Source organism: Nelumbo lutea, chromosome 1, assembly GCF_056320005.1.
Source record: "Nelumbo lutea isolate HS-2025 chromosome 1, American lotus-T2T, whole genome shotgun sequence".
In the NCBI taxonomy this organism is placed as follows: domain Eukaryota; kingdom Viridiplantae; phylum Streptophyta; class Magnoliopsida; order Proteales; family Nelumbonaceae; genus Nelumbo; species Nelumbo lutea.
This window is the reverse complement of record NC_142684.1, coordinates 206,848,119-206,869,780: the sequence shown is the minus strand read 5'-3', so window position 1 is coordinate 206,869,780 and position 21,662 is coordinate 206,848,119. Positions and strand designations below refer to the sequence as shown.

Genomic DNA, 21,662 nt, shown 5'->3' with positions numbered 1-21,662 from the left:
CCTCTACTTGAACTCGCCCAATACTGGGAACGAGGTAGGGAAATTCGAGGATTCTCCATCCTTGGTGAGGAGTGAGGTGCCTTGCCCCTGAATTCGCTCGACATTGAGGAATGGTTACCTTGCCCCGAATCCATGTGACACTGGGGACGGGGTAGAGTGTCTTGACTATGGGGCAGGGAAATGGATGGGTTGCCCTACCCTGAACCCACCCATAATTGTTAATTATTTGTGGAATTAATAAAAATGTTGGCTTTTATAATTATTTTTATTTATTTAAAAGTAATCAACGTTTCATTTAAAAATAATAACAATTATTAAAATTACTAAAAATTATTAATAAAGCTAAATTTATTAAAAAATATTTGCTCATATACAATTAACAATAATTATTTTTTATAAATCAACATTAAATGTAAAATAAAATTATTAAATCTTTTAGATTTTCCCGTACATCACACAAGTCCTTACTAATAAACTATTGAACTTAATATATGCAGATAGCCTTTTTTCTCATTTAATTTTGTCCTTGATTTTCTTATTTATTTATTTTTTTTAGGGGGTGAGGAAAACGTTACCCCGAGAGAACATTTTAAATGCAGAAAGTAATCAAATTCTGGTATTTAAGCATTTTTGTATTTTCATGAATTCTGTAAGACTAAACACTCGTATATTGGAGACCTACCTTACCTAAAACAGATACTGTGTAGGTTCCATGAATCATGAAACTAAAGCACCAAATAAACTGAATGAATCTATCACTATCAGTCCCCTTCATTGGTTCGAAACAATGCCAGCGCCCCATCTTCGCAATTCGCATGAACCCGACCTGGCAAAGCTTCCAACTTTGCATATTTTTATTAAATGCACTTTGTCCCACATCGGTTGCTAATAATTGTGTAGAAGTTTTCTTCATAGCATCCGAGCTGCCAAAGGGCACGACCTTACTTGAACAGGATCTGTTCTATAGGTTCGTACCTCTGTATCCTTGAGTTCTAAGGAGACAGGAATCATAGTCTGGTGGATGAATTCGAACCGTATGATCAGAGCGTGATTAATTGCCTTTGGATCTCAGGATTTGAATTTCTTCTGGCTGTAGAGGATCGTTCCCAGCCATGGCTGGGATGGTCGTACGGTTGTCTGACAGATTTACCTTTTTTCCTTTTCTTTATTTTACAAATTCAGATTTTCACAATTTTTCACGTCAAAAATATATATTTTCTTATAACTTTATATATATTTATGTATATTATAAATTATATTAATTTTAATTAAAATTAAATAATTAATGTAAAGCGAAGTATGGTTGAGGTCAATTAAGCGGTCTAGACCGGTGTGGATAGATTTAATAACTTTCCTAAATTATTAATTATTTATTAAAATAATAATAATGGGCTGTTATTTAAATAAATATGAAACATTTTCTGCTTAGATTGATTTTCCTAAAATGTTTATTAATTATTTAGTTGAATAATAATAATAGACTATTATTTAAATAGTTTTGGAGAATATTTTTTGTATATCAATTTCCTAATTTTTTATTATTTATTTAAAAATTAGAGATTATTAATTAAAGAGTTTCCTGAATTATTTGATAATTGTTAACTATAATTATTTATTTTATAGAAGGGAGGAGGAGGAGAGAGAGAGAGAGTATTAGCGCAGGCGTCGTCTGTTCAACTATAAATGGCTCTCTTATGCTAGCTATTGTGCTCTGAATTCAATTGTTTCCATTGCACTGTCCCATTAGATAAGTCAAATAGGTCGTCCACAAAAAAATCATCCCTTGCAACACCATTTGCACCATTAACATACCACTCATCACCCCAAGACACTTGTTGGCTAAATTTCAAAGCCATTTGTGGTAACATACCAGTTTTCAACGCTCTCGCTCCAGTACACTCCATTTATGGTTTTACCTACAATCTAACGGCTTGGATCAAGCAAGGGAGGTGAGCATTAAATCAGATCTGATTTTTCTTGCAAAAATTAGAATTAGAACTGATCTCTATCAATTCAAGAATGGAGGTCGAATTAGGATTATGTGTAAACTTGGAATAGTTCACCCTCTTCTATTTATATAGCTTAAAGAATTGCACTCCTAATCCAATTAGGAGCTTCCTGATCCAAAACTTTATTTGGATCTCGACTCTTTAAGTGGATAAGACTTATCTTCTTATCCTCATCTGTTGATCCAAACCCATATCCTTATCCAATCTTTGGGCTTCAGACCCATTAAGGAGGTGGCTCACATCCCTTATTAATTGTTGGCTAATTTGGCTCTCTTTATATGGCGTGGGACCCTAACATTGATCTCACAAAAGCCATATGGGTTTAGTCTAACTTTTGTAACAAAGCCTGATCGAATTCACTGTTAAACACAGTGAACCCCTGAGTCCATCAGTATGGGTTATTAATGGGCTCAACATTTACACTAAATGGTCCTTGAGTCCAGCCATCTTATAAAGGCCCATGGACTATGGTCTTAAGTGAGATTAGCCCATTAGGTATAAAAGCCCTAAATGGTCTTACACTTAACCTCTCAGCCCTTAATGATCAAACACTATCCGACAAGATATGACCTCTCCCTCGGCTGCAAGGTATAGTGTTGCACTCCCTGCTCGGATGGATCCTAGGAATTAAAACATTTTGATAATATATATATATATATATATATATATATATAGATATATATATATATATATATATATATATATATATATATATATATATATATATATATATATTTTGCAAAACAAATCTCAAACAAGTTTGAAAATGACTATCGACAGTTTTGGTTTCCATAAAAAATAGTGCAGTTCCTGATCATTCACTTTGTCCGACAAAGGGGTTGATCCTATCACTATGATCACTCATTCGAGTGAATTCTCAGACTAACATATCAAAGACAACCTAAACTAACACCCAGTGTAATACCATAATCAAGTCTAAGGGTTAGGTGTAACTTTCCAATTTTGCCCACTAGTCTCCAAGGTATAGGGCAGAACTGGAAAATGGTTCGGGTTCAGTGTTTCAAATAAACACACACTACATGTGCTTCGGGTCTAACCCTGACAGATGAGACAAACTACCCCAACCGACTTGGCAACACATTAGTGTCAGCCTTGGCAGGATAAACCTCCATAGGTCTATCCAACAACTGTGAACATTCTAAACTAACACGAGTCTCATAAGTGTCCAGTTTAAGGGTAATTACACAGAAACACACTAAGTATAACATGAATCAATTATGTACTTTTATTCATTTACAATAAATGTCTAATATACATCAATCTAATTGGAGCTAAGGGCATAAACTGTCTAACAGCCTAACCCTAACCCACTCATATTAATCCACTTGACCCATCCATATTGACCCTTAACCACCCTCACTCATACTAACCCACATATCCTCACTTATAAATACAAAAATGGGTTGGGATGGCCCGTATACCCAAAATAATACATTTTGAGAGAATAATCTCTCTCAATATTGCCACGTGACAAAAATGAGTCAAGTCAACCCATATACTCAAAAAATGCAAATATTATAGATAAATGCAGAAAATGCAAAAAAAAAAAAACAAAAATTTTGTAGAAAAATATAAAAAAACAAAAAGTTATAGAACATTCAAAACTTTTGTAGAAAAAATTAGAAAATATGCAAAAAAACCAGAAAAATGTAGGAAATGCATGAAAAACACAAAAAATGCAAAATTATGCAAAAAAGCACCAAAACGTTGTAAAAAAATGCAAAAAATACCAAAAAAATTGCAAAAATGCAAAATTTTATAAAAGTGCTTTCGCAAAAGTACTTTTATGAAAGTACTAAAAAAGTACTTCTATAAAAGTGCTTTCATAAAAGTACTTTTGTAAAAGCACTTTTATAAAAGTGCTAAAGTACTTTTTTAAAAGTGCTTTTGTAAAAGTGCTTTCGTGTAAAAGTACTTTTGTAAAAGTGCATTCATAAAAGTGTTTCCATGTAAAAGTGTTTTTGTAAAAGTACTTTCGTAAAAGTGCTTTCATTTAAAAGTGACTGTAAATGTCATTTTCATAAAATTGCTTTTGTGAAAGTGTTTTTGTATAAAATTGCATGTGAATAAGAAAGTTAAAAAAATCTATTTTAGTTCACCTTTAATCTCAAAATGAAATGTGGCATGGTGGTTTGGAAGTGTAATGAGATGTGGCCATGCTAGGAGGCATGAGTTTGAATCACTGCAACTTGTAATCTTTGAGATTTGGCAAGTAGTATAGAGGTGTAAAGTAGTCGGAATGGCACAACCCACAGGCATCCCATGGGCCAACCCGGCCCACGACACAACTATTTTTGCCTATTTATTTAAAAAATGAAAAAAAACTTAAAATTTTAATTTTATATGAATTTTGATATATACAATTGCTTATATATACAATAATTAAATAAATTAGTTTAATAAAATTGAAAACAATTGCTTACTTTATTAGTATATTATATATTATATATTATTATATAGTTATAATTTATATAATATAATATATTATATATTTAAATATATAAATATATATAAATAGTATATATGGGTCGTGCCAGCACGCGAGCCACGGGTGGCACGGCCCGCTTGGTCGTGCCATGTAGGCCTGGCCCGTAGACCTAATACCCTAGGCCTAGCATGGCATGGACCATCGTGTCGGGCCGCGGGTGACAGAGTTGACTTTGACCTAACCCATCTTGACTTGTGCAACCCAGTCCATCCTGGCCCTAATGGGTACCCTCAAACCAACCCACTCTGACCCTTTTCCACTGACCCTAATGGGTTCCAAGGTGGGTGGGTCAAATGGATTAGGGTCAAGATTGCCAGCCCCAACTATATATTAATTGTAACCATGAGTGACTCAATGGTCTAGTGAAACTATAGAATTTGTAACCATGAGTGTTTTGGGTCAATTGGTTCAAGGCTAGTTTGAGGTCGGTTGCATTATTTTTTTCCCTTTTCGGTATTCGGTGATATGCACCATTAATAACTTTCCCTTGTTGATTGCGGAATTTGATTCCGCGCCAATGCTGAAACAAACTAGATAACACACTAACGAGCCAACCCTTGATTGGTGGTCAGTTGCATTCGATTTGGGAATAACCTATTCATTTGCTCACCCTAATAAAAAAAACCCCAATTTAAGAATGCTTAAATTGTATTTGGCTTGAAAGAAAATAAAAGAGAAATAGAAAGTAGAGGGAAATTCTTAAGAAGCTTTTTATAATTCATAAGAAACTTCAAGCTCTCCCTTAACTCTTAAAGAAAAAAAAAAAAAAAACTCTCCCTTAACTCTTTGTTTCTCACTTATTTCCTTTCAGCGTAGCCTTAGGGTGTTTGGCAATATGTATCATTAGGAATGCCAATGGGTCGGATTAGGTGGTTAACTCACATGTACTTGGACAGAGTCATGCTTGATCAGGTCTTGGTTAGGTTTGGCTTAAGATGAGCTTATGTTCAATCTGTTGACATGCAATACATATTTTAATACCATTAGCCTCGGTTGAGTAGAGTGGGACTGAAATAGGTCAAGTTAGGTTTAGGGTCATCAAGGAACATGTCAGATTATAGTAGAATTCATAGACATTTTGAAGCATCCGTGCATATTTGAGATGCTAATCCAATTTCACTATTATTTTTCAAAAGAAAGAACAAGTAAATTATTAATTTCTTTTAAATTTTATGTAATATCAATAAATTTATATAAATATGAAATAACGAGTTTTAAACTACATGTTAAATTGAAACATATATTAATAATGAGTTTTGGAACATATATTAATATATAATGATAACCTATATGTTAAATTATTCAATTTAATAAATAAAGATAATATGAATTTTAAATTATATATAATTATTAAAAATCAAGTTTTTAAAGAATATGTCCCATTTTGTTGGAGGAAAGTAAAGAAAGAACAATTTCCATGAATAAATCTTAAAACTAACCTCATAACCACCAAGAACAAAAGTGACCCTAGAAACTCTAACTGACTCTTACAAGATAGGTTCGAATTCCAAAAACTAGAACCAAACCAAACTAACGCATACTCATCCCTATTTTTTTTTTTAATCTTGACATATCAATTTACGAGGGAGAATCGATTAAAAAGTCAATCCGTTCCAAACACCACTTTTTGAAAACTGGGTAAACAAAATATTAGGAGGGTTTTTGGAGTTTTGGGTACAAAATTTCTGGTTGGAAGAGGAATATATTTTATAACGAGCTTTTAATAATACAAAGGGATCCGTGACGCAATGGTAGGGCGTCTGACTCCAGATCAGAAGATTGCGTGTTCGATTCACGTCGGGTTCAAATCCTTCATTTTCTCCTAATTTTTTCTAATTTTTTAAAAAAAATAACTTAAATATCATATTTGAAATACCGGAAAGACCCTGTTCAATTCATCAAATACCAGAACTACCCTCTAACATAAATTTCTTCGTCGGGGCTGATGAGAGATTTCAGACCTAACCTAACTCCAAGCCCCAGGTCTTCCTTCCCTCTACCCTGCAGCTCTGTAAGTTGGTGTGAAGTCACAGAGAACAAGTGGAGTTGATTGGGAGAGATGGAGCATCAGCAACAACATGAAGATGAGCAGAACGAGCAAGAAGAGCAGGAGCATGAAGTTTATGGTGGAGAAATTCCCGACGACGGAGACATGGACGCTGACGTCGAAATGTCCAGAGCCGAGGACGAGGATCCTAATTCTAGGGAGGTATCCTCTCTTTTTTTTCCTCTCTGTGTTTTTCTGAAGCCCTATTTTTTTCCCTCTTGTTTGTTCCTCTTTCATCCTCTCTCATTCGCTTGCCCTAATTTTTCTCCCAACTACCTTCAGTGGCGAAGAAAAAGCGGTTGGAAACCCTATTCAAATTATAAGCATCTGATGTTTCGTGTGTGTGCAGAACCTGGAAGCTATGAAGAAGAGACTCAAGGAGATAGAGGAAGAAGCTGGTGCTCTTCGCGAGATGCAAGCCAAAGTCGAGAAGGAAATGGGTGCCGTTCAAGGTAATTTACCTCCTTATCTCCTGTTTCAGTAGCCACGTTTTAGTCAACCAAATATTGTGCTTCAATATTAGGGAAAATTTTGGAAAGACACATTTATTATTTGTTAGTTTACATTATATAGATGTTAGCGGCCTTGTGAATGTAGATGTTGTACCTGTGTGGAGGCTTTATTGGGGTTTTTCCCCCCTCCAGTATAGCTTCGTATAAATCATCTCGCTTCACCCCTACCCCCTCTTCTGTTGTTTATTATCAGATAAATATTACTGCTTAGATGAGTTAAGTTTTTGGATCTCCGATTGGTGGAGTTTCTTTGATGTATTACCTTACCAATGGAGATTGTTTTCAAATAAATTTATCTGTTCTTATTGGTACCTTTTTCTTCCCCTGAAACCAATCCCCTGTGTTAGGCTTTTACTCCTTGGTTGCTGATGTTTTATTTTTAGTATACCGCTGATGTATATTCCTTCAGCCTTATTGTATAATAAATAATTTTGGTTTCAACGATATGCATTTAATATCATGAAGTTAAACTGGATCTACTATGAAGCCCAATTGAACTTGTAAGAATCTTAGGATTAGACTTGCTTTAACAAATAATGAAGTCGGAGCATCAAACATGATGCACATGAAAGTAAGTGTTAGACAATGATCTGCAAAGGCATGAATTTGAAGACATTAAGAAATGCCATTACCCAATGTCAGTCCCAGCTATCTAGCGTCTTGGGAGGGATGGACTGGAGATAAACCTAACTTTTGTTTGTTTTTTTTTTAACCCACAAAGTGTCTTCTCTCAGACTCGAACATACTTCTCATGCTTGTTATCCTGAGATTTTAACATTAGAGAAATGAATTATTTTGTAAATTTTAACATTCTTATACCTATAGAATGGAATTTATAGTGTAAGCTAGCTTCTATTTTTTTATTTTTTTTTCAAAACTTATGCATGGAGAACAAATAAAATGCATGGGTTGCTCATAAATCTGTTGGTCCACTTGTATCTGATGTGTATACTTCACTGCTTAATGAAGTCCGTTCATTTATAATTTAAAATTTCCTTAGAAAATAAAGAAATATAGAGAATCTTAAGCATTGCAGAATTTTTCTAATATGCTAGTTTCATGTCTTAACCATTGGGATACTATGAGGTTCCAAAGCCTTCGTTACCTTCATCTTCTTTAAGGTTTCATTAACTTTTGAAGCCCTAATTTGAATTTTCCCTCTGCATCCTATTTTTCTTTTGCTTTTAATTTGCCCTTAAGGCTTCTATTAACTTTTCCTTCTATCTTATTTTTCATATTTTAATGCAAACTTCTAAAACCATCAACTTATGTTGTGTTGTCAGGTTTTTGTTTGGGATAACCTCACAATCCTTATATATTATCCCTTCTGATCTTCTAGTTAGAAAATAATCTTTTAGTAGTGAAAATTTAGCACTACCATAAAAAATGCCTTTACCACTTATAAGCCTCATTTGATCAATTGATTATTCTTGATTTTGTCCTTGTAACGTATAAATTTTTACATAACTGGAAGTTTTGTCTGAAGGAATTGGTGCTCACTTGATTATTTGTTTTATCACTTATTTTAAATCACATAAACTGCTGGACAGATAATCTATGAATCATCGTCATTGTCATCATCATCATTGTCACCATCATATCTAATGTATGAATCCTTTTCAAAACATAAAAAAGTGTGAATCAGCAAATATTACATGCTTGTTTAGAAATTATGTTTTCCTTGCATTTTTATAATCATACTACATAATTATATGATTCACGTTGGACAAGTATAATGGCCTGTATGATGACAGATGAGGTTGCTGAACTGAATGACTTGCTGCTTTGTCTTTTAGTGGTTTAAGTAATTAAACAAAAAATATTCAAGGGTATAGTATCGCACCCAGTTTCAGCCATTAAGGAACCCCAACCTCCTAAAAATCTTATTCACTAAAAGACAAACCAATAAGATTTTCAATTCAACCACTTCAGCTGTTATATCAAATGCCCAATTTCCCCTTTTTCTTTCCTTTTTTAGGCATGATGGAATTAGGTGGGCACCTAGGTGTTGCCTACCAATAAAATTTTATAAAAGGGCAACCTAAATTTCGGTTAGTTCCCTAGTTTTAGATACCAACCAAAATGCATATTAATTGAAAATAGCAATTCTCTTTATTAAAAGCATTATGTTTCCTTTCAAAACATGGCAGATCTTCATATGTAAAAGCCAATGGTATTAATTTCAATATTTTCATTGATAAAAATAATTCCAATGTTTCAAAAACAATACTAATATAATATTGTATTTAATGAAGTCATTTATATCAAATTAGCAACTACTATTGATCAAAGTGACTCAGTGAGAGCTGAATTTTTAGCTGCTATTGTTGGGGGCAAAAAGCTAAGGATATGGGAATTACTAGGCTGATTATTGAAGGGGACTCAAAAATAGTAATTGGTTGTTTGAGAAAAGGAGAGGGGGTTCTATGACAATTCAAAAGATCCAAGAAATATGCAAATGCAAGTAAGATGGGTTAGGAGGTCTGCAAATGGGTTGGCTAAGCAAGGAACCCATAGACAGCATTTGTTTTGGGCTCAATGTTAAATGCGTGGGGGATCTTTTCTGTAAAGGGTCTTTGACCTAACAACTTCTTGTTGTACCTTTTGTTCCTTAATCTTAATAAAATTTTCTTGAGTTACTGATAAAAAAAGCAACTAAAGATGACTATGATTTCTTAATAAAAATTTAATTTAGAGTGTAAGTAAAAGAAAAAAAGGACAATGGTGGAGCCACAGTTATATTTAGGCTATGTACCAGACACATTAAAATTACTAACACATATTAGTACAGATGTTGCCATTGGTAATGATATTATTATGATAAGATGTCTGCCTTGTGATTTTTGTCACCTAGTCAGGCACCTATTCAGCTAGGCAATGCCTTGATATTGTGATTTTTTGATTTCAATGTGTCAAAAACTTTAAATTTAAAATGTTTAAGGACTCTTTTTTATGTTTTTTTAGTATACTACTATCTTATTGGAAACAGAGTACCCACCCCTGCTCAACACATGTACATGCAAGAAGGAATAAGGAACTCTTGAATCTTAATGCAGCATGAGAAATTTAACATGCTAAATGTGGTGCTGGTACAAAAGTATTGAAGTTTGTTAGACTATTGGTTTTTCATATTCATTTTTCAGTGAGGTGTTTCCCTTGATCTTTTACCCAGTTAGGTGTCTGAGGCATTAGTAATTTATCTTATGTATACGGACTACTATGCTCGCGTAGTTTATCATTTAGTTTTACAGAGTTTGAATATTTTAGTAAAAGATCCTTTCTACTTCTATACTGAACAAATATTTCGTGAATGCCAGGCAAGAAGGGTTCCCACAAGGACTTGATAATTAGTTCTAGCTTTGTGGTCGCCCTCGTTGGGGTCTGGTTTCTTCTCAGTGAGGAGAGGCTGTAATGGCTTTATTGTTTGCATGGTAATTGGCCAGTTCTATCCTAATAAGGTGCGGGAAGAATGGTGAAATAAAGTCTGATAAATCTCAACCTGTTTTTCTCAGTGAGCAATTCATCCATTCTTAAGCTGAGTTTTGATTTTTAATGTTTCTATGCACCTCTGCACATATAACCAGTTTGGAGCCTACTGAAACAAAATCAAAGATTTGCATTACATTTAAACCCACATCTTCACTATATTAAATGGATTCAGTTAGGTAACTTTTAAACCATAAACAAGTCTTTTCCAATAGAAGTTGAAATTACCCCATGATAAATTATATTAACAATTGGGAATGTATCCTTATTATATGGCAAATTGTGCTATTAGATGAAATGGAAAACTACAGTGCAATCATTTTTATTTCTCATGCGATGTCTGCTGAAGCTATGAGATAAACCAATAAATCGATACCTGGATGGATTTCTATCTTTGAATTCAAATAGTTTGTCTAGTTCACTTTAGTTAAGTATGAAACTGAAGTGGAAATCAACACTTAATAACTATACTTCATGAGAAAACGTCCAGGTTATCATATTCCTTTTGCTCCTTTAACTGGTGAATTGGGTATTTACATCTCTTTTTAGCAATTTGTGCCGTCTTTTCTTTTTCCCTTTTTTAATGTATGTATTTTAAATAAACAATGCCAGCTTTTTTAAGTTTTTACAGTACGCAATTATTATATAGTAGTGAATTCTCACCTTTATCTCTTATTTACTGTTTGGTACTTCAGGTAGACTATGCATGTACTCCCGAGGAAGTCCAGCAGCATTTCCAATCATGTGGAACCGTGAACAGAGTGACAATTTTGACGGACAAATATGGTCAGCCGAAAGGTTTTGCTTATGTTGAATTTGTTGAAACTGATGCTGTTCAAAATGCTCTCCTGTTAAATGAGTCGGAGTTGCATGGTCGTCAGTTGAAGGTCCTTGAATTTATTAATTAATAGAACACCCCTTTACCTGCAATTTACTATTTAAATATTGAACACCTTTTTGGGCATACTTTGGTTATTCTACAGGTATCTGCTAAGCGGACCAACATTCCTGGAATGAAGCAGTACCGAGGAAGGCGGCCCAATCCATATCTTGGCTTCCGAGGCCGAAGACCGCTCATGCCGGGTCCCCCCTTCTTCCCTTCTTATGGATACGGGTAAATATTGAAATTTCATGTTGAAGTCTTTTACGTCAAGTTTTCTGTTTTGAAATTATGAAGGGAAATTGCGCTGTCAACCAAGGCTAATGATCTTTTAGTATACACAACTCATAATATCCATTGGCCATTGCTTAATGTAATGGTAAAATCTCAGACTGACAAGTGTGGTATGAAAGCTGCCATCCCGTACAAAAAAAAGTGCCAAACGTTAGGCCTGTATCCACTCCACAGTCCCCAAGAGGCCAAGACCTCATCTTGCTGGGCCCATTGTTAGTAATGACTTATTGCCATTAACTTTTGAAATCCTTGAAATTGCTGCCACGGTCCACTAGATAGGGGACCCAGTGGTTAGCCATATGTTCAATTTTTCGGTTCATGTAAGCTCTATGGTCTCAACCACCCATAATAATGTTTTGAATTCAAAGATTTAAATTAAAATTTTCCCGGGAAAAACAATATACTCGTCACAAGGGTTGTTGGACTGAAATTTGCCCTGTGAATAGAGGGTGGCAATAGGAACATGCGGGTTCATCATCTAGGCTTTAGCCACCTGGAAGAATCATGCTCTATTAGAGTTCTCCATTAACGATTCAGAGAAACTGTTTTTTTGAATTTTACCAAAAAAATAATTACTTTTAATAAGTAATACCATCCTTCTCTTTGTTAAGATTAATATCGGAAATTGGACACCTTTCAACTTTCTTGTCAGTTTGGAAATTTGCTTGTTTTGTTCTCTACTAGTGGATGTTTTTACATGCATGACTTTGAAGGTTTATTATACTTTGTACTTTTTGCAGTAAGGCTCCAAGGTTCAGGCGGCCTATGCGATACAGGCCATACTACTGATTTGTTATCATCAGTGTGTCATGGCCACAATTGTAATGGCTAAGCATGTTGTCTGATGGCTTGCCTGTATTGGCTAAGCATGTATTCTGGAAAGGGAATCTGTTCATCGAGGAGTGAGAAGATTGTACCATCCTAGGCACATAGACGGCCAATGATTTTGCCAAAAATCTGCCATCATTTGGTTAGTTTCATACATTTTATACCTTGTAAGTTATGGAACTTGGATTTATGCTATTGACGTACAAGGATTATTTTTCGTGCTGTGAAACAAAAGAGGTTGAAAGATAACGAAGGTGCTTATCGTGTTCAGAATATTTCTAATCCCAGGTTTTTGATTATTTGTTCCCTCTGTGAGTTGTTGCTTTATGTGTGGGATTATTGATCCAATATCCCAGTACTCAGTAGCTTCATAACCAAGAATTTGATATTAGAGATTGGCCTTGGAACCTTCTTTGGTGGTATAGGGCTATATCCTGCCAATCTGCCTTGTTATCAGGAGAATGAAAATTGTGCCAATTTACTATTAGTTCATGAGAATGAAGTCACTTTGTGCAGGTTCGACTGTGCCATCAATTCGGTATCTTGGGCTGTCAAGTTTGAGAATGCAGGTTCGACTCTGACCTCTGAGAGCGGTCACCTTGTGCAAAGGAATATGCAAGTGTTGTGCCATAGCCAGAACATCTCTGCAAGCAAAAACTCTGTATATACAATGAAAACAGGGGAATCCTCTGCTGTACGAACATTTTCCCATGAATTCAACATAAATGTACCGCAGATGTTCTCCAATATGTTGATGGATGTTACGTAATTAGAGTTTTAGCTTGCAGAGTATCCAAACTCCCAACATGAATTTGGACTTGCTCCTCCCTCATGGAGTGCACTTCTCCAATATGTTGATGGATGTTACGTAAGTAGAGTTTTAGCTTGCAGAGTATCCAACTCCCAACATGAATTTGGACTTGCTCCTCCCTCATGGAGTGCACTTCATACTAACCTTACAGGACGTTGCAGCCATTCCTGAAGAATAACGGGCGATACTTGGCTCTTACCCAGTCAGAGGACATGTATGTGATCACATGCATTTTCAGTATTAATTTTAGGGTATAAAGTTAGGGGTTAGGAGTTTTGGCTGCGTTTGAAATTGGTGTAAATTAGGAACGCGTAAAAGTTTATACCGGTTTGATTTTGTTGGCGTTTGGAAGGAGAGTGTATTTATGATTCAGTTCAGTTTTGCGTATGCTTGGATGGAGTGGCGTTTTATGTCAATAATTGATGTAAACTTTATCAAACTTAAAGTTTTACATTGATTATCGATGTAGATATTATATCGATTTTATCAATGTAAAATTTTTCGCCTTTCACCCATCAGGCTTTTTCAAAAAGCAATGTGTAAATCAGGCTGTGCTGCATGTGGCCTGGTACGGCTTGGCACAAAATTGGACTGGCCTAGCACGGTTTAGTCTATAACTCGGCCCAGCATGATGCATATATATTATTATATTAATTTATTTAATTATTGTATATATAAGCAATTGTATATATAAAATTCATATGAAATTAAAATTTTAATTTTTTTATCAAATTTTTAAATAAATAGTTTTGACCCAATGCATGATTTGACTTGACCCACAGGCTAATCCGGCCCATGATATGCATTTGGGCCATGAATCATATCGGGTCAATCCCCAAAATTTTCAGTAAAGGGTGATACGACCTGTAACAATCTATGGGTCATGCTGTATCGGTCTAACACGATCCACTTTACACCTCAGTCTTCATGGTACAGATTTGAGAGGACTGGTCGGAGGCTTTGGTCCCAACCATGGTAAGAGCCGAGTAAAGCCTCCCAACATACAAGTATGAGAGTTGTTTGATGTGCAGTTATCCGGACTCCCAAACATTGGCTGATGGCCTATAATGACTAACTATTTTGACCTTTGTCGCTTTTTTATTGGTTTAGTATTCGGTGCCATGCACCGTCGATAACTTTCCCTTACCCCTTCTTCCTTCGAAGTGTTAATTACGGGATTCCATTTTGCATCAACTCCAGAAAAAACCAACGAACACACGGTCCTCGATTGATTAGACCAGCGTTGATGCATGGTCATTATCATATCGTACGATAAAGCAATGACCAGTCATTTTGGCAGCCCTCGTTGATGTGGTGTCAACCCCGAAATCGTGGTTTTGAAAATTAGGTTTGAACGGTTGGACTGCTTGACCCTAGAATTAATCATTGTTTATAGCTTTTTTTTTTTTTTTCCATTTTTTTTTTTTATAAAGTGGAAGAAACTATCAACACAAACATAAACAAACTGTTCAGTACACATTTAGTACTTCTCCACTCCACACTCCACAAAATTAACACCCGAAAACTTCGGCCGCGTTTAGCTAGTCTTTAAGGGCTGTTTAGAAGATTCGAGGTTTGAATTCTGGGTTTTTTTCTGTTTGGCAATAGAAATATTTAATCGGGAAAAGCTTCAGTTCATAAATGATGTTACAAGCTTCAATTTGGGCTTTTGTAGGAAGCTTCAAATGAAGCTTTTATAGTCTTTTGTGACTCATCTTCTTTGAACATGTGGTACCATACACATGTTTGCGAGAAAATGAATTGTCTTTTTATAAAAACTATTTGAATGTATAAATAAGACCTACCAGTAGTATATGGGGCTCACATTAGGTACTATGTGAGATCATCAATTGCATATGGGATACACCTTGTAAAATATATATAAACCTCACATGCATGTCCACACATGGACCCTACATGCATGTCTACCAATGATATGTGGGGTTTAACTTGCAAAATGCATATGGGCCTCACATACATGTCCACACATGGGCCTTACATACATATCCACGAATTGCATGTGGGGTCCACTTTATATATATGAACCCCACGTACATGTCCACACATGGACCTCACATGCATGACAACCAATGATATATCGGATTTACCTTGTAAAATGTATGTGGATCCTACATACATGTCTACCAATGGTATATGGGTCTCACCTTGCAAAATGTATGTGAATCCTACGTGTTAAATAAAAGGTTTGTTGGCCCACACACAAGGCATTCACGTTACTAAGCGATTTTCTAACTATTATGATTTTTTATGAGATCTATATAAATATTTCAACCAAATAGTCTTTGATCTTCTAAGATCTATTTGTAAAAACTCACCATTTATTTTAACCATCAGATCTTGTAATAGATATTTTGAGAAAGACTTGCCAAGGAAGCACTTCATCAATGGACAACATTAACACAAACGTCCATCCATGGTATTGAAAAAGACATATTAGTATTAAAGATGCAAAACCCATCATTTACAAATAAAATGAAACTGATCAAAAGAGGGGTAATTTGGGTTGTTTGTAATTAGCTGGGTAATTTGGGTTGTTTGTAATTAGCTGCCTATGGATCAAATCCGAATACAAGTCATCAGTAGCATTTAGACCAGACTCTTGAACACAATGATTAACTAGATTCAACATCATAGAGACAGTAGGCATTTCTGATTAAAAATGACATCATTTCGGGCACATCAAATAGCTAGTCAGCTTAAAAGTTAAAACCCGTGATATTGTTCTTTTATTGCTGAAAATATTTTGAATGTAATAAATAAAATCACTAACAGAATCAAATTGCCTAGTCTCAAAAAAAAAAAAAAAACATTAAATTTCGAAGCAATGGGAAGACCCCAGATTTGTTTGATGAGCTTCCTAAGGGGTCCTTCTATTGGCATGTTTATTTCTCTCCCGAATTGGTCATAGTGAACCTTGACCGAAAATTTTCCACTTTTGGTTCCCAATCATAGAAAAACATCTTCAAAGTTAGATATATGAATATGAGTATCCATGATCTGTTGAACTTCAGATGGGGGAAAAGATTGTGACAGTTTTGACACATCCCAAGAGCCAGGCTCCAAAATTGAAGTCTCGAATAGAACACTGGTGTTCCTATCTCTTTTGCGGATCCATTGGGGCTTTGAAGCAAGGTTTTCAAAACTGAAATGGATAGGGAATCGTTCCGGGTCCGGTTTTCAAGTTGAACGGTCCAACTGTTTGAACCGAATAGATGATCCATCTTGATAAAAAATAAAAAGTAAAAAAAAAAAGGTCAAAAACTGTTGTCTGGATCAATAGGTCGACGATCAACTGTCCAGGTCAGCAAACAATGATTTTTGGCCAAGAACCAATCAGGTGACCAGTTCCTGATTTTTCGATCCACTTTTGAAAACATTGCTTTGAAGCCATCATTGACTTTTATCTAGGGGAAATTCCACAAATTTATAAAAGAGTATTTACAGATCTGAACTCCCCAATTGAGGCAGCAAAGTCCAAAGGGACATGTATATTGATTTCCAAGTAGGAGAAGCCGAGGTAGCAACTCTAGAGGGAATAAGTTCATTTCTATGAAGGTATTTATGTCTTCATAATCCTCACCCAAAGAGCCTTAGACTCCCTGAGGAATCTCCAACCCAATTTGCAAAGTAAAGCCTTATTCAATAGATCAACCCTCTTAAAACCTAATCCTCGATCTTCTCTTGAGGCAACTAATATCTTATTCCAACCAGCCCACTTCAAGAATTTAACTTCTTTTGAGCCCCTTCCACCAAAAATCAAGCTGAATTTTTTCAATCTCCTTTAGGATTCTCGAGGGAAACCGAGTCACACTCATTCAATACATTGTAAATTTGTAATAGACTATAGAGTTGACTGAACAAAGACTCTCCCACCAGCATACAAAAAGACAAGACGCTTTCCAATTGGCTAAGTTACTTCTCAATTTACGCAACACAAAATTCAAAGACACAATATTCTCTCTCTCTCTCTCTCCAATAGAGAGGAGATTGAAAACAAATTGAGACCAGATGAGTGGACCACTTGATTCAAGAACCGGTGGTCAAAAGTGGTTCTGTTTTTGAATCAGTTTTTAAAACCATGACCATAATAAAACTGCTTGAACATGTGTCTATTTGTGCACACGGGTCTAATTGAATATTCCACTATTTCTCTATTTTTTTTTTAATTTAGTAGTCATCTCTTCATCATTCAACTGCAATTCATGTCTATTACATTATACATGTTCATAATTTAAAGATATGATATTAAAAAACTTCTGACCAGTCAACTGGAATCATAAATGTAACAGCCAATTAGGTTATTTATCAAAATTCATGGGTGGGTTTTGATTGGTCAAAACTCTTCCCATACCATATCTTTTCTACATCATAGATTATCCCTAATTTAAATTATCAATCCATGTAATTCTAATATTGGTTTTGGAAGCTACCGGCATCATAAGGGGTTGAACCTAGTCCATTGACACTCGAACTCTTATTTTAATGGACTAGACATTGGCTCAACCCTTCCCAGCTCAATATAAATCCATTACAAATGAGCATGTCCAATCCAATAAATATCTTGGACCATTAAGTCTAAATTCGTCGAATTCAATTGATTTTATTGATTCATTCAATCCATTCAAATTGATTTTGATTTAGATGGGGTCCAACCCAAACCTCATCTGTTGAGAATTTGACAGCCCCTAAATAAACTTCAATTCTTGCTTTCCTTGAGGATGTTTCAAGTCTCTAATGGCACTCTCTTTTACATTGCGTACATTAGTCATGCCCGCAGTGTAACAGTGATTGTGGGAAATCTAGATGTTCCCAATGCATGGCTAAAAGGGCTGTGAAAATGGTGTGAGGATAGATTTTGTGAGGATGAAACCATATTCAATTGTTGGGTGTATACAGTTGATGACCCACATGAGAATCAATCGGTTAAAACAGCCCCTAGCACAGCCTTCAAGTGTTGCTCATTCGGACTTAGAAAAATATGGGTTCAAATGTTTTATAAAATAGGGATTGGAGAGTTCAGCATGCTTTATAAATAAATGCAAAGTATACATATAAGCAAATATAATCATATTTTTTACATTTTATCTTAAGGCTGTGTTTGGTTGCAATGATGCAAAACCATGACAGTGCAAATGATTTGAGTGTAAATTCTAACATACTTTTGTTTCGATTTTAGCTTATTTTGTTTGATTACAGTACAAATGAAATAAATTAAGACATAAAATAGAATTACAGTAAAATCCAAAACAAAATTAAACAAGAATTTGCATTTTTTTACTTTTGCACTCTCATGCATTTGTACACTACAATCAAACACAGCCTAAATGATTCTACATCTAATGCATTTTCAGTCAAAATTTGGAAATATGTATAAAATACACACGGCACGGCAGAAATGATTATGAGCAAAATTGGCGCAATTTAATAAAGGAAAACGGAATAAACAAGAATGTACTTAGAAGATTAATTCATCAGTAAATTCAATCCATATTTGTTTGGGAAATAGAAAAAAAAAAGGGATTTAGCATTTGGTTTGGTTAAAAATGGAAGATAAGATCACAGTCCAAAGATCATTATAATCTTAACAAAAAAAAAAAAAAGTCAACAAATGAATGATGAAGTAATTAGAACTAAAATTGTTGAATAGATAGATAAGTACTTTTTTATGGTATTTTGAAAGCCAAACAGATCAGTACTAATTCATGGCATGGCAGAACTGAACATTCTATTTGATAACATAAAGTAAGAATAAAGACTAATTGGATTGGATTGGAAAGAAATAAGATTGAAGTAGAAAGGATGAAGAAAGTCAATATAAAGCATATGACAGCAATTTCCATTGCTTTGGCTTCTTGCAAGAAAGAAAAAATCCTGCTGTGGACAAGGAAAAGGAAAGGTCTTTGTCATCAATGTAGTGTCTCCGGCTGCTCTGTCCAATCCAAAAGCCACCTTAGTCGACCGAAATACTGCAGAAGTTGGCCTCTCGGTCATCCATTAATCAAAGCCCAAGTCCCCCACCAAACACGTATTCACGTATAGTCAGGCGACACCCAAGACCAAGGTGGAGAGGGGGATAAATCAACGACTCATCAGAGACACTGGAGCCTGGAGGAGAGAGGAGAGAGAAAGTAGAGAGAGAGAGAGAGGGGGTGGGTGGGGTGGGGTGTGGGGGGGTTGCTGCCAAAGTAAAAGCCGCGTATGCTCTCTAGCGTCATAGACCTCTCAAAGCGGTGGCGGATCTTAGATCTTGAAATCAGCCGCACACTCCTCCCACCCCACCTCACACCTCCACCTCACCTCCTCTCTACTCTCTCCACCCAACCCCCCCGGCCCCCTCTCTCTAAGTAATAACATCACCACCACCACCACCCAAAATTATGTTTCCCTCAACCACCACCACCACCTTCTCCTCTGCCTCTTCCTTCTCCTCTTCACGGCACCACCACCAGGCATGGCTGCCTCATCGTCCTCCGCCCAAGACCCAACTCTCACGGCCTCCGCCCGTCCAACCCCACAGCCTTCTAGAAGACTCCCCCCACCGTGTTGGACCCACGAAGAAACCGTAGCCCTCATCGACTCCTACCGTGAAAAGTGGTACTCTCTCCGCCGCGGCAACCTCAAGGCCTCTCACTGGCAAGAAGTCGCCGACGCTGTCGCCCGTCGATGCCGCTTCGCTACCCCATCGAAGACCTCCGTCCAATGCCGCCACAAAGTCGAAAAGCTCCGCAAGCGCTACCGCACCGAGAAACAACGATCCCTTGCTACTCCCGGGCGTTTCTCCTCCTCTTGGGTCTACTTCCGGAAGATGGATGCAATGGAAAAGGGCCCATCTGCCACTGCCAATTCCGATTCGAGTGATAACGACGACAACGGAGAGGACGACGAAGATGAAAATGAGGACGACACCAACATACCCACCACCAACACACGCAGTCTCCACCGTCTGATGACCAATGGGGGAGCAGCAAGAGGAGGAGGAGGAGGAGGAAGTGGTGGTGGATTAGGGTTTCGTCTTAGAATTCCCAATCGGCCCAGTCCGGTGCAGCCTGTAACCGGGTTCCGGTCAAAGAATTATGGTAGGGTTGATGAACTTCCGAACCCTAACCCTAATATTAATACTTGGTATTTTAATGGTTCTTCTTCCACAAGGTCGGGATTTGGGAAGAGGAGGAATGATGATGATGGTGGTGGTGGTGGTGGTGGAGCTGAAGAGATTAAGAGAGAGACGGATCCAGTTTCGGAGATGGTTTCGTCAATTAAATTGTTGGGTGAAGGGTTTGTCAAGATGGAGCAGATGAAGATAGAGATGGCCAGGGAGATTGAGCGGATGCGTATGGAGATGGAAATGAAGCGAACCGAAATGATCCTCGAGTCTCAGGAGCGAATTGTTGATGCATTTACAAAGGGGTTTTCTGGGAAGAAGAAGGTCAAAAGGATGTCATCACCGGATTCATAGATGGGGATACATAATTTTTTTATTTTTTTTTCGGTCGTTTATTGTGCTCTTCTTCTGGGTACTCGGAGAATTTCAAGAATAGGTTTTTAGGAGGCTAAATTCTGATGAACCAGGTTTTGAAGTGCCTTGCCCATTACATGGCCATTGACTGTGGAGATATGGGAGTTGGTGAGTTAGAGGATTCTGACTATTGCCATTTATCTATTTTCCGGCATTGTGCTTTTCTTTAAATTGTTGACCGACCGATCACAAGTTCAGAACTTGTCTCGTTCTCGTAATTTGTTTGTTTGTTTGTTTATTTGTTTTTGAAGAAAAATGTAGTTTTGCATAGAAATTCCACATGTAGAGCCAATAAAGTTGTTCACTTCATTACTTGAAAATTTATTAGGCTTTATATGTTTATGTTTTTCATGTATGAGATGCCTATGCATCATTGAAGATGCATATTGGATTTCCTCTACTTTGTTGAGGCATCTCTTATTCTGGCCCTTAACTTCTTTTGTGCAAATCTAAATTTGGGATGGCCCACTTTCTCACTAGTTGTCTACTTATCCAAGGTGGTGGAAGTTGTGTTATTCATTACTTTGGTTTTGATAATAGAATGAGCTAAAGTGGAGATGCGCGGCAAAAGATATAAACCTACACTAACATTTAGCTCTGTTTATTTTACCGAATTTTGAATAGATTGTGGTACCTCAGGGTTCTGAGTGATTTATATATAGTCACAATTAAAGACTACTTAGATGGTAGCAGCAGACGTTACAGAGCCTCAAGTAGTTATTGTTGGATGATATTGGAAGATGGTTTTT

At 36.3% G+C, this 21,662-nt stretch overlaps 2 protein-coding genes and 1 non-coding gene across 3 annotated transcripts; all 3 read left to right on the top strand.

Moving 5' to 3' along the window:
- The first annotated feature begins 935 nt into the window (after window positions 1–935).
- On the top strand, window positions 936–1,147 carry LOC148880603 (small nucleolar RNA U3). Its single transcript, XR_016106024.1, has one exon. It is a non-coding gene; the product is annotated as a small nucleolar RNA U3 (small nucleolar RNA).
- Window positions 1,148–6,469: 5,322 nt separating this feature from the next.
- LOC148880602 (polyadenylate-binding protein 2-like) lies at window positions 6,470–12,840 on the top strand. Its single transcript, XM_088962555.1, has 5 exons — window positions 6,470–6,727; window positions 6,915–7,017; window positions 11,176–11,450; window positions 11,547–11,677; window positions 12,478–12,840. The coding sequence occupies exons 1-5, from the start codon at window positions 6,578–6,580 to the stop codon at window positions 12,524–12,526; spliced, it is 708 nt and encodes a 235-aa protein (XP_088818681.1). The 5' UTR covers window positions 6,470–6,577; the 3' UTR covers window positions 12,527–12,840.
- A 6,404-nt stretch (window positions 12,841–19,244) lies between these two features.
- Window positions 19,245–21,233, top strand: LOC148880601 (Alcohol dehydrogenase transcription factor Myb/SANT-like family protein). Its single transcript, XM_088962554.1, has one exon. The coding sequence runs from the start codon at window positions 19,849–19,851 to the stop codon at window positions 20,851–20,853; it is 1,005 nt and encodes a 334-aa protein (XP_088818680.1). The 5' UTR covers window positions 19,245–19,848; the 3' UTR covers window positions 20,854–21,233.
- The last annotated feature ends 429 nt before the right edge of the window (window positions 21,234–21,662 follow it).